The sequence below is a fragment of the Asterias amurensis genome, chromosome 12 (assembly GCF_032118995.1).
Source record: "Asterias amurensis chromosome 12, ASM3211899v1".
Classification (NCBI taxonomy): Eukaryota; Metazoa; Echinodermata; class Asteroidea; order Forcipulatida; family Asteriidae; genus Asterias; species Asterias amurensis.
Genome location: NC_092659.1, coordinates 17649621 through 17662783, shown reverse-complemented (window position 1 = coordinate 17662783; position 13163 = coordinate 17649621). Strand labels below are relative to the sequence as shown.

The window sequence follows — 13163 nt, the reverse complement described above, 5'->3', positions numbered from 1 at the left end:
CATCCTACTTTTTGGCTGTCGACATACCGAGATAAATTATCACAGGAAGACGACATCCTACTTTTAGGCTGTCAACATCCCGAGATAAATTATCACAGAAAGACGACATCCTACTTTTAGGATGTCGACATCCAGACCTAATTATCTCGGTTTGTCGACTTATTTGCGTTTAGGATGTCGTCATCTGGATATAATTTTGTCAGGATCTCAACATGTCAGATGGCACCTCAAGAGCTCCGTACTTAAGCAAGGGGTGTGTGTGCTACGTACGGTTGTTTGTATCGAGAAATGTCCATTTAATTTCCTTTATCTTACCGTGTTAGTTGATGAGGAAACAACAACAACAAACAAACAAACAAAAACATACAAGTAAACAGACAGACAGACAGACAGACAGACAGACAGACAGACAGACAGACAGACAGACAGACAGACAGACAGACAGACAGACAGACAGACAGACAGACAGACAGACAGACAGACAGACAGACAGACAGACAGACAGACAGACAGACAGACAGACAGACAGACAGACAGACAGACAGACAGACAGACAGACAGACAGACAGACAGACAGACAGACAGACAGACAGACAGACAGACAGACAGACAGACAGACAGACAGACAGACAGACAGACAGACAGACAGACAGACAGACAGACAGACAGACAAACAAACAACTTGACATAGTTTGTAAGCAAAAATAACAAACAAACAAAACGGAATAGTCTATCTACCAGTCACGTGGGTATTATGGGGACCCGCATGACCCCACCAGTCAAAAACCTGGTCATAATATACGCCTCACCTTCTTCTATTATTGACTGGTATGTATCCACCTTTAGTTTATTTAGAATTGTGCCAGAACTTACAATGCCTTTGAAGTGTGTTGAGTATACAGTTAATGCTATCGAACTCAAAAGTACGGATTTACTTATTTTGTCTGAATATAGGTTTTGTCGGTCAAATTCCACAAATGAGCAGCCAATTTCATTTTCATGCATTCGAATTAAAGCTGTTTTCCCTCTCCAGTTGTTACTGCGTTTCAAATTCAGAATTCGGCCATTCAATTTCGTTTTGAGTCGAGTCAAATTCCTTTAGCACTCTGTTCAATTTAGCGTACCGTCATTCTTTTTCGTGACACACACGCCCCAAGAAGCGTCTGCGAATTTGAATGCTGCTTTGATGAATTGTTAATTTGAATGATTATTTTGTTTAATCGAATGACGCAACATTACATGGGATTAATCTTAAAACGAAATCGAATGACCCTTTTCAATAGCATTCGAATTTGCGCAAAATAGAATAGCTTGGTGGTTAAATTGGCTGCTCATTTGCCGAAATTTACCGAGAAAACCTATATTAAAGGCAGTGGACACTATTGGTAATTGTCAAAGACAAGCCTTCACAGTAGGTGTATCTCAACATATGCATACAATAACAAACCTGTGAAAATTTGAGCTCAATTGGTCATCGAACTTGCGAGATAATAATGAAAGAAAAAAAAACACCCTTGTCACACGAAGTTGTGTGCGTTTAGATGGTTGATTTCGAGACCTCAAGTTCTAAACTTGAGGTCTTGAAATCAAATTCGTGGAAAATTACTTCTTTCTCGAAAACTATGGCACTTCAGAGGGAGCCGTTTCTCACAATGTTTTATACCATCAACCTCTCCCCATTACTCGTCACCAAGAAAGGTTTTATGCTAACAATTATTTTGAGTAATTACCAATAGTGTCCACTGCCTTTAATTTGTTTGACTTTGAATTAGTTCACTGATCGAGCTGGACAGTCAGTATGATTGTGCTTAATATTTTGTTTTTTTTGAACAGGAATTTTGTGACTTTGAGTCCCTCGTCTGATGAAACTTGATAGTTATAATTTTCCTTATTGTGATGCAAAGCGAATGGTAAACACTTAAAGGCAGTGGACACTATTGGTAATTACTCAAAATATGTATTAGCATAAAACCTTTCTTGGTGACGATTAATGGGGAGAGGTTGATGGTATAAAACATTGTGAGAAACAGCTCCCTCTGAAGTGTGGTAGTATTCGATAAAGAAGTAAATTTCCACAAATTTGATTTCGAGACCTCATATTTAGAACTTGAGGTCTCGAAATCAATCATCTAAACGCACACAACTTTGTGTGACAAGAGAGTTTTTTTCTTTCATTATTATCTCGCAAGTTCAATCACCGATTGAGCTCAAATTTTCACAGGTTAGTTATTTTATGCATTATGTTGAGATTCACCAACTGTGAAGGCTGGTCTCTGACAATTACCAACAGTGTCCACTGCCTTTAACTCACGGCACGTGGTGCATTTTCACCCACGTCAGGGCCAATCACGACTCGCTCGAACTCGTCAGTTTCCGGCTACATGTATAACATTGTCATTAACAAATAATACTTTGTCTCATTATAACAATTTAACGCGCCAAGTTCTGACGATTATAACTAACATTAAACCTACTCCCGGTTTACGACGAGACAAAAATGGCAAATCCTCTTTTGGCTCTTCTTTCCTACTTGCCAAGCTTCCGACTGCTTCTCATCTCCGTATCTGTGTTTCTCATTGTCAAGACCCTCCTCGAGCAGCAGTCTGACACCAACCTTCCGCCGGGGCCATGGGGCCTACCAGTGATCGGAGCCACCTTCCGACTGGGCGCGAACCCCGGCCGGTCCCTCTACGAATTGAGCAGGAAGTACGGGAAAATCTTCAGCATTAAGATTGGTCCAAGACTCACGATGGTCATCAATGATGTAGAACTTGTTAAGGAAGCGTATGGGAAGAAGGCTGATGCAACTAGCGCAAGGGAAAAATACCCATTAAACTGGATAGACACATCTGGTAAACATTCCTTTTTCGTTTATTTCGCGTAAGTACTACCTTTAAAGGCAGTGGACACTATTGGTAATTGTCAAAGACTAGCCTTCACAGTTGGTGTATCTCAACATATGCATAAAATAACTAACCTGTGAAAATTTTAGCTCAATCGGTCATCGAAGTTGCGAGATATAAATGAAAGAAAAAAAAACACCCTTGTTACACGAAGTTGCGTGCGTTTAGATTTCGAGACCTCAAGTTCTAAATCTGAGGTCTCGAAATCAAATTCGTGAAAAATTACTTCTTTCTCAAAAACTATGGCACTTCAGAGGGAGCCGTTTCTCACAATGCTTTATACCATCAACCTCTCCCCATTACTCGTCACCAAGAAAGGTTTCATGCTAATAATTATTTTGAGTAATTACCAATATTGTCCACTGCCTTTAAGTGTGTGGTCGCTTTTGCTGCAAGTTGTCAAACGACAGTTTTAATAGATGATAATTTTGCATCGGGGAAACAGAATAATTTAATGTAACCCTTACACCGATGTGTTTTTGCACTGTATACTCAGTACTTTCATGAGTCATGGGAAAACAATCATAATATGCATAATTATTACTCGGGTAGGTTTCAAACCCAGACGTTTGCAATTCTTTACAATTAATATAACGGAAGTTGTTTCACATTGTGTAATGTAGGTTTTCTCGGTCAATTTCGGCAATTGAGCAGCCAATTTCATTTCCAGGCGCTCGAATTAAAGCTATTTTGCCCCTCAACTTACCTAACTTTGGGGTGCTGAATCCGAAAATCGGAGATACCAAGCCGAATTTTGAGATTAAAGGTGTCTTATCGACAAGTTAAACAAAAACAATTAAACATATAACTTATGCAAAACATCCCTGTATGTGTAAATCTATGTTACTGAAAAAATCATTTAACATTCCTTGACCTTGTTTAGGGATAGCTTGATAATAAAAAAAAAACAAGTCGTTTAAGTGTAAGCATTGATTAAAGGAGCATTTTTGTCAGATTAGTTCAAATACTTTAGAGTGTGAAAATCAAGCAACACTTTTAAGTGTTTCGGTTTGATGTCACTTAATAATTATATCCCATAAATAACCCAATGTATATATAAACAAATGTTATGTAGTACTTGGGCTACCATCCATGTCCTTAGAACGTACAGAATGAATAGTACACAACACATTGCATTTCAAATGAAGAAAAACACAAACCATCATGCAGTTGGACTATCATTAACAGGGAAACTGGTAAGAAAACATATAAAACAATGCCATACAATGTAAAATGTGAATTTCCTATGGGGGAGATTCATTTACATGACATTTTAAAGAATGTCTCAATGGAATCGACTCCAGGATGAAAGCATTCCATTTATGCTGATATTTCCGAAAATCAAATAGTGTTTTTCCAAAAATTAATCTGCTTTTATGTTATGATAGAAGTATACCGGAGACGGTATCCTTATGGTACTGAAACAACACTGAAACACATACACATAAGCTGGACGTGTGCCAAAAACACCACGCTCCTTCAAATTTCTTTTGTTACAAATAGTTCAGGGTTTGAGGGACACTTTAGTTAATGTAGTCTAATATTATTGAGATGGTATTCATATTTCTATAAGAGTTGGCCATTGATATTGAAACAGCCGCTCTTGTTTTTATGCATTGGTATCACAACAGCTTAGTGCAAGCATGGAGGTGGTGCAAGGAGGCATCGGTATCGCAACAGCTTAGTGCAAGGAGACATCTACGTCTCAGTGTATGGATTCTTTGCAGCATACACATTGATTGTGAAGTCAATTGTTTTGTTTTTTTGACAACTGAGACCCTATACTATAACAGAGTCATCTAAATTCTATACTATCACATTTTACGATTTAAAGGTTCATTTTTAACTTACTATTTTCATTTTTGGGGGTTTAAGACTTTTCTTGAAGTTATTTTTAAAAGTTTAAACTCATGTTGTTTTTCCTAATAAAGAATTGCTGGAAAAGCAAAGTAAGAGTCTAGTGTACTTAGCCAAAGTTATAACAGTCTTTTGACTTTTTGTTTAGCAAAACAATTTGCCACAGTTTGTACTCCAAACTATGATTGCTACTTAGTTATTCATTGCTGGGAATCGTCCTAGCTGACAAACAAAACATAAAAATAGGAGTCTATATTTGTGGATTGAGCGGTAATAATAAATAAAGAGATTATTGGTTTTTTCCTTGTTCTTCACACCCAGCTAAAAAGAGAGGAGTGGATTGTTTTATCAATGAAGGGGATACATATTTTGTTGTCTTTTGTTTCTGAATCTAATTATCGTCTTCTTGTGTGAAACAAGAATGATCGTCTTCTTGTCCGTGTTTGCATAAACACGACTAACTATGCGTTATACTGCAAACAAACAGACAAACAGACAAACAGACAAACAGACAAACAGACAAACAGACAAACAGACAAACAGACAAACAGACAAACAGACAAACAGACAAACAGACAAACAGACAAACAGACAAACAGACAAACAGACAAACAGACAAACAGACAAACAGACAAACAGACAAACAGACAAACAGACAAACAGACAAACAGACAAACAGACAAACAGACAAACAGACAAACAGACAAACAGACAAACAGACAAACAGACAAACAGACAAACAGACAAACAAACAAACAAACAAACAAACAAACAAACAAACAAACAAGCTGGAATTAATTTTTTTAAAGTGTTAGCCTACAAAAGTTAGATTAGTTCGTAAACTTTGGAGCATACTTTTTAAAACGGGTGAGAATTGTAAACGAAAAATTAGTTGCTTCAAAATCCTTTAAAATCAAATTGTTTGACTGGTAGATACTTTAAGCCATGAGTGTGAACACTAAAATTTAACCTGTTCAAAAACAGGGAGCACTGAAAAAAAATGACATACAATACAATTTACTGTATCATTGTTGAGTATGGCTTCACCTGGTAAGCCTACGTGTTTAAGTAGTGTAGGCCTACTTTTATAAAGAGAAAATGATCAATGGTTTGTGCTTTTAACAACAGAGAAGTTATGCTCAAATAATAAATATCTCTTTATTAGAAAAAACACCAACTCAAATACTTTCAAAATGACATTGAAAGCACCTACTGATCCCTCTGTCGGTGCAATTATCGCAGATCTATCCAGGTATACAATCAAAAGTTTGTTACGGATACCTGACCTATACCCGGGTACCTGCCCATGTATGGTATCCTGACAACATCTATATCAACCACAGCAGAACCTGACTATTTTTCACGTGAGAAGCCCGTCGTCTGCTAGGTTTTCTGTATTGTTTTAAATTTGATTTTTCAGGGTCAAGGACTAAAAATTAGCCTTGGCATCCATCATTTTCGGATTCAGCACCCCCAAATTAGTTAAATCAGGTATATTACCAACTTTTACTCAAAAATGCCACTCGAAGCTTCTTTTTTTTTTATTTTTTTTTTTATCTGGTCTAGACTATAAGTGTATCCTGTAAAAGGGCAGTGTCATGGTGCGTCACTGAGCCAAAGAAAATGATTTTTCGCTAAACCCCCTTACTGTTTTCTTTTGATCTAACTTGTTCTTACGTTTGTTTTTTTTTTATTTTGGAAGTTAAATTATTAGTCAACTTTCTGTTTTACACAACAGGAGCTTTGGTCAGCTTTTATGGATAAGTTTCCTGCATTTGTTAAACGAAAGTTGTTGTCATAAAATTGTTAATGTTACTTAATGCAGCGTCATATTCGTCGTAATTGAGGCAAACACGCACCTCTACTGTCTTTTTATATTTTTGTTAGCTAATTTTGATTAATTATTTTGTGATAATTATCTTCCATTTTACACCACAGGAGCATTAATAAGTTGCAGCGGCAGTGACGTCAAACCCCTCCGCCGCTTCTTCCTCCGGTCACTCCGGGACTTCGGCCTGGGCAAGAAGAGTTCCGAACTCGTCATCATGGAAGAAGCCCAACACCTCTGCCGTGGTTTAGCTCAGACGGAAGGCAGGAGCTTCGACCCTCGCGACCTCATCCAGATGGCCGTGGCCAACATCATCTGCACCATGTGCTTCGGCCAGCGATTCGACTACACCTCCTCGGAGTTCAATCAACTCATTACAAGTCTTCAAGCAGTATCTCACGTCCCAGGTTTCACCATCGCTCGAGACTTCCCCCTCCTGTTCAAGGCCCCACGATACAAAGTCTTCCGTGCAGGGGCTGCCCTCTTGCGTAAGATGATAAACGACATCATGGACCAGCACAAGCTGACCTTCGACCCGCAAAGCCCCCGTGACGTCACTGATAAACTTTACCAGGAGACGACGTCTTCAGCGGGGAAGTGCCAGTTTTCGTTCGGAGACGATCGGGTTTTCCGAACCATGATTGATTTCTTCGGGGCGGGTTCGGACACCACTTCGACTGTCCTGCAGTTCGCCATCTGGCATATGGCACTTAATCCCAAGGTTCAGAATAAGGTACGTATGACATTGAACTCTGACCCCTTGCACACGGTTTTCCCACTAATGGAACTCAACATATTCCAACCATGAGGGATAATGAACGCCAAGCTGGCAACAGCCAATCTCTCAAATACAAATATTCGTTTGATGCTCATGAATTGCCCCAAAAGACGAAACTGTGATTCAGTTGCAAGTCATGAGGTGGATTTCACAAAGAGTTAATGCTAGTTTTATTTCGAGTTATGACTTACTCGTCCTAATTCAGGACTAGCCTTGAGTTTGTAATAACTCTCAGGACTAGGCCTAAGTTAGGAATATATTTGAGATATTGACCCCACTTAAACCATTGTACCACCCCGTACCAGTCAACCTTCTACACAGGGCGACCGATGCCTTCGACCTTGCAGGCTACACCATCCCCAAAGACGCGGAGATGATCGCCCCCAATGTGGCAATGTGGCATTGTTCTTTGTCCACAATTGTGATAGCTTTGGGGATTCGAACCTAAAACATTCTAATTGCAATTCATGCTTGTCTAACCACTGGAACACAGTAGGCGACGTTACCTATTCAAGTCATTGTACATGTGAAATCAGCGGTTAGCTTGAGGGAATCGAACCCACAACCTTGTGATTGAAATTCATGACCTTGACAATAACACCGCCCTTTATCGTTCCCCTACATGCTTTTTCTTTCTCAAGTACACAATTAAGCGACATAAGCGTCACTGCGTGACTCTATATAAGAAGCCACTACTATTACTAACTATGGATTATAACTTGATTTACAGGTGCTCATCGAAATCTTGACCAAAGTTGGCATAAAAACTCCACCAGAGATGGCGGATCGAGCCCGGCTTCCTTACACCTACGCCACAATCAACGAAGTGCTGCGAATGAACCACCCCGTACCAGTCAACCTTCTACACAGGGCGACCGATGCCTTCGACCTGGCAGGCTACACCATCCCCAAAGACGCGGAGATGATCGCCCCCATGTGGTCCATGAACATGGATCCGGACGTCTGGGAGAATCCTGAGAAGTTTGATCCGGAACGGTTCCTTACTCCGGATGGGTTGAGCGTGACGTTACCGGATGGGTTTATCCCATTCAGCTCAGGTAAAAAATGAACTTTTGGAAAACAAAATCATTTCAAAGGACTTCAAAGGTACAATGGTTTAAGTGGGGTCAATATCTCAAATAATATTCCGAACTTAGGACTAGTCCTGAGAGTTACTACAAACTCAAGGCTAGTCCTGAATTAGGGCGAGTAAGTCATAACTCAAAATAGAACTAGCATTAACTCTTTGTGAAATCCACCACATGACTTAAAATTACAAGGTTGCGAGTTCGAATCCCCAAGCAAACAGCTGATTTTACATCGTTTGGTTACTGTATCACAATTAGGAACCACACGTTGATTTGTGCAGTTCATAATAATTGATGTTTAATTAACCAATGTTTGTATGGGAGAGAATGGTTGTTGCCAGCTTAGTGTTTATGTTCCTTGTTGGAGTTTGCAGAGTTCCCTTGGTAGAAAGATCATCTAAGTAAATTGCACCGTAGAAAAATGGTTGGTGTACAATTCAAAATACTCAATTGAAAAAAAAAGTCAATACACAATAAGACCCGACGAAAAAAAGGTTTGCTTATTACGTTGATTTGACATTAATTTGTTGTTGTTGATTGTTTTATATTTTTACAGGTTCCAGAATGTGCTTGGGAGAGAATTTAGCGCGCACCGAGCTGTTTCTCTTTTTCGCGACCATCATGCAGCACTTCACCTTTCACCTTCCGCCGGGTGCTATACCGTCACACTCGGGATATTTCGGATATTTCCTGTGGTTTCCGAATCAATTTAAAATCGAGGCCACGCCGAACTTTTGAATGACGCCTCTTTCACTGTACGAAAATGTTTAACAAGTTTGTCTCTCGGGCCCTTTTCGAAACTACGGCTTCGGACTCGGTTCAGGCTAGCTTGTCCCCGCTGGACCACCTGTAAACTGAAAACTGTTTTGAAAGGCTTGTTTGTATTTTAATTAGCACATGTACACGTTTAATAGTGCTTTCTGTAACAAAAAACATATTATAATATTGCTGAGTTGTAGGTTTTGTTTTTGGGGAGGGGTGTTTATAAGAAAAATCAAGATAACAACACTCTTAATATCTTGAATATTTGTATTTTGTTCTTATAAAGCAATGTTTTCACAAAATAAATGTAACTTTTGTAACATATACACGACACATCTTGATATTGAGTTTTGTTGGTTAAAACCATTCAAGTTGACACAGTTTCTATATTAAAACAAACACAACCTACAATATAAAACATTTATACATGTACATACATAGAAATAAAAAAAATGTTGTTGTTGTTGTTGCTGTTGTTGTTGCTGTTGCTGTTGCTGCTGCTGCTGCTGTTGCTGCTGCTGCTGCTGCTGCTGCTGCTGCTGCTGCTGCTGCTGCTGCTGCTGCTGCTGCTGCTGCTGCTGCTGCTGCTGCTGCTGCTGCTGCTGCTGCTGCTGCTGCTGCTGCTGCTGCTGCTGCTGCTGCTGGTGTTGCTGTTGTTGGTGTTGGTGTTGTTGGTGTTGGTGTTGTTGTTGTTGTTGTTGGTGTTGGTGTTGGTGTTGTTGTTGTTGTTGTTGGTGTTGGTGTTGGTGTTGTTGTTGTTGGTGTTGTTGTTGGTGTTGGTGTTGGTGTTGGTGTTGGTGTTGGTGTTGGTGTTGGTGTTGGTGTTGGTGTTGGTGTTGGTGTTGGTGTTGGTGTTGGTGTTGGTGTTGGTGTTGGTGTTGGTGTTGTTGTTGTTGTTGGTGGTGTTGTTGTTGGTGGTGTTGTTGTTGGTGGTGGTGTTGTTGTTGGTGTTGTTTTGCTCTTATTGTGCTGTTGATACTTTTGTTGTGTAGTTCTAGTTGTTGTTTCGTTTTTATTCTGTTACAGACTCTGTTGAATTTTGACACTGTAACATGTTTGATTATGTAATGAGGCTGGTTCATATTGATGGCGCCCTCTGTTGTTTTATGTATGACCGGGTGTAGCAGACGACATGCGTTAAAAAGTCAAGAGTATACAACACTCGAGTGTTTTATTTGATTTGGCTCATCTAGCATGCTGGCTTCTTTCTGCTCAAAGCATTGATCTCCACTTCAAAGTACGACCTTAAGTTTTTTTCTCCATCAAAACAAACTGAGAAACCTAGGTTGGTGCAAGTGAGTTCAATGCACAATAGACTCGACCTAAAACTTAAAGGCACTGGACACTATCGGTAATTACTCTAAACAATTAACATAAAAACTTACTTGGTAGCGAGCACAAAGAACTGTTGATAGTATTAAACAATGTGAGAAACAGCTCACATGAAGTAACGTAGTTTTTGAGAAAGAGGTAATTTCTCACTCAAACAATATTAAAAGACTTCATGCCTGAAGCCCTTTATTGGGCATCTGAAAACATTATCTTTTTGCAACTTCGATGACCAATATTGAGTCCATAATTTTCACAGATATGTTATGTTATGATACAGCAAGTGAGAATACTGGTTTTATGACAATTACCCAAAGTGTCCAGTGCCTTTAAGTTTTGGACTCAGTTCCGGGTTACCTCATGGAATAACAGATAAGTCACATGGGATTGTGCCTTTGATCATACATTATCGGAATTTGGCACACAGTCAATTAAAATACGTCACAGGATTTGCTAAAAGCCATCGCCCTCTGAAAAAAATGTATGTAAAGACATAAGAAATATAATTGAATATGCATAAAGCTGCCACTCCCCCAATCCAACCCACTTAATTGTTGTATAGGTTTTCTCGGTCAAATTCGGGAAAAGAGCAGCCAATTTCATTTTCACGCGTTCGAATTAAAGCTGTTTTGCCTTTCCAGTTGTTACTGCGTTTTAAATTCAGAATTCGGCCATTTAATTTCGTTTTGAGTCGAGTCAAATTCCTTCAGCTCTCTGTTCAATTTAGCGTACCGTCATTCTTTTTCGTGACACACACGCCCCAAGAAGCGTCTGCGAATTTGAATGCTGCCTTGATGGATTGTTAAATTGAATGATTATTTTGTTAAATCGAATTACGCAACATTACATCTGACTTATCATAAAACGAAATCGAATGACGCTTTTCAGTAGCATTTGATTTCGTGCGAAATAGAATAGATTGGTGGTTAAATTGGCTGCTCATTTTCCGAAATTGACCGAGAAAACCTATAGTAAACATCGTATTCAAACTTCATATTTGGGTAGATAATGTAAACAGTGACTTATTGATAAAGTTACTATGATATACCTTTTGTAGTAAGCTGCCTTATTTCTCATAAAGACGAGCTGAGTATACTGTTCAAAACGTCGAGACAACACATGCCCCTTTCAGAGCCAACACTCCCACAAAAGAGATTTACACATCGTTGTTCCCGCAACTTTACTATTTATTTATATTTTATTCCAATTTATTATAGTTGTTCCTATTAATATTTGAAAATATATTTAATTATTTGTTTACTACCAGTGTTAAAGATGTTAATAATAATAAAACAAATATTGGCTTCTTGTATTGCGCTTAATTCCTACGCCGAGTAATGCTCAAACTGCTCCAACATTTACTATTTTTCCTGCAGGGTGTTGTTGGGATAATTTTTTAAAGTATGAGCTACATTTTTAATGTATGAAACCTTCTCATAGCACCATTCAAAGGTTTGAAATATGATGTGATACATTATTCAGCCAACTAAACCAGAAACTCTGGGGTCGAAGTCTTTATTGTTTTGATAAGTGCACTGGGTTATTATACGTGCAATATACACAACACACCGGACCTACATCTTTACGTCCCATCCGAAGGACGCAGCAACCAAGGCGATACAAGTTTATTTCTACAATATTTACATGGTTTTCAAAAAAGTACGGACTAGACTGGTATCCACCAAGTTTAATCCTTTATATCACGTCACATTTATAATACTGGGCAGTTCTCAATGATGGTTAAGTTCAGATAATATTTTATTTATTTTTTACAAAATTAATTTTTTGACTTTGAATGAGCTCACTGATTGAACTAGTTATAGACAGGGTTGTACTTATGTTGTTTATTGAACGAGAACATTTTGACTTTGATCAAAGTAGATGTGCTTATTATGATGTTTTTTGAAAGATATTTTTTTGACTTTGATCAAGTTGTGATAGTAACAACAGTTTGTCATTGTGATGCAAAGCAAATGGTAAACACTTATGTCACCGCACGTGGTTGGTTTTCACTATTGCTATGTGCAAATCAGGGGCAATAACAAATCGCCCGGATTCGTCAATTTCCAACCTTGTCCTTAAAAATTAATACTTTGTCTCATTTTAATAATTCAACTTGCCAGCCACTGCCGATTAAGACTGTTATTAGGCCGTCACCTAACCAGGTAACGATACAAAAATTTCGAGTCATAGCAAAGTATACTGTTCGAAACGTCTAGACCACACCGACTCTTTTTAGAGCCAACTCTCACACAAAAGAAATTTACACATTTTTGCAAAGCTTTAGTGCCATTATACACTTTCGGTAAACAGTATTGTCCAAGTCCCACACTTCGTGTATCACAACTTGTGTATAACATAACAAACCTGTGAAAATTTAGGCTCACGTTCATCGGAGTCGGGAGAAAATAACGGGAAAACCCACTCTTGTGTCTGCACGTTTCGCCGTGTCATGACATGTGTTTAAAATAAAACCGTAATTCTCGCTATCGAGAATTGATATTGTTTTAATGTTTTCTCAAAAAGTAAAGCATTTCATGGAATAATATATTTCAAGAGAAGTCTTTCACCATTACCTTCTGTAAACCCTGTAAATTATTTGTAAATCTGTGAACTTT

At 38.6% G+C, this 13163-nt stretch overlaps 1 protein-coding gene across 1 annotated transcript; it reads left to right on the top strand.

Moving 5' to 3' along the window:
• The first annotated feature begins 2347 nt into the window (after window positions 1-2347).
• LOC139945282 (cytochrome P450 2J6-like) lies at window positions 2348-9586 on the top strand. Its single transcript, XM_071942621.1, has 4 exons — window positions 2348-2852; window positions 6699-7321; window positions 8097-8424; window positions 9011-9586. Exons 1-4 carry the CDS (start codon window positions 2498-2500, stop codon window positions 9190-9192), a joined length of 1488 nt encoding a protein of 495 aa, XP_071798722.1. The 5' UTR covers window positions 2348-2497; the 3' UTR covers window positions 9193-9586.
• The last annotated feature ends 3577 nt before the right edge of the window (window positions 9587-13163 follow it).

What these genes read in the sequence shown, in the direction of transcription:
- LOC139945282 (XM_071942621.1), top strand. Translation starts at nt 2,498, where the DNA reads ATGGCAAATCCTCTTTTGGCTCTTCTTTCCTACTTGCCAAGCTTCCGA. An exon ending in AAACTGGATAGACACATCTG is followed by an intron (nt 2,853 to 6,698) that starts GTAAACATTCCT and finishes TTTACACCACAG; the next exon opens with GAGCATTAATAAGTTGCAGC. An exon ending in ATCCCAAGGTTCAGAATAAG is followed by an intron (nt 7,322 to 8,096) that starts GTACGTATGACA and finishes CTTGATTTACAG; the next exon opens with GTGCTCATCGAAATCTTGAC.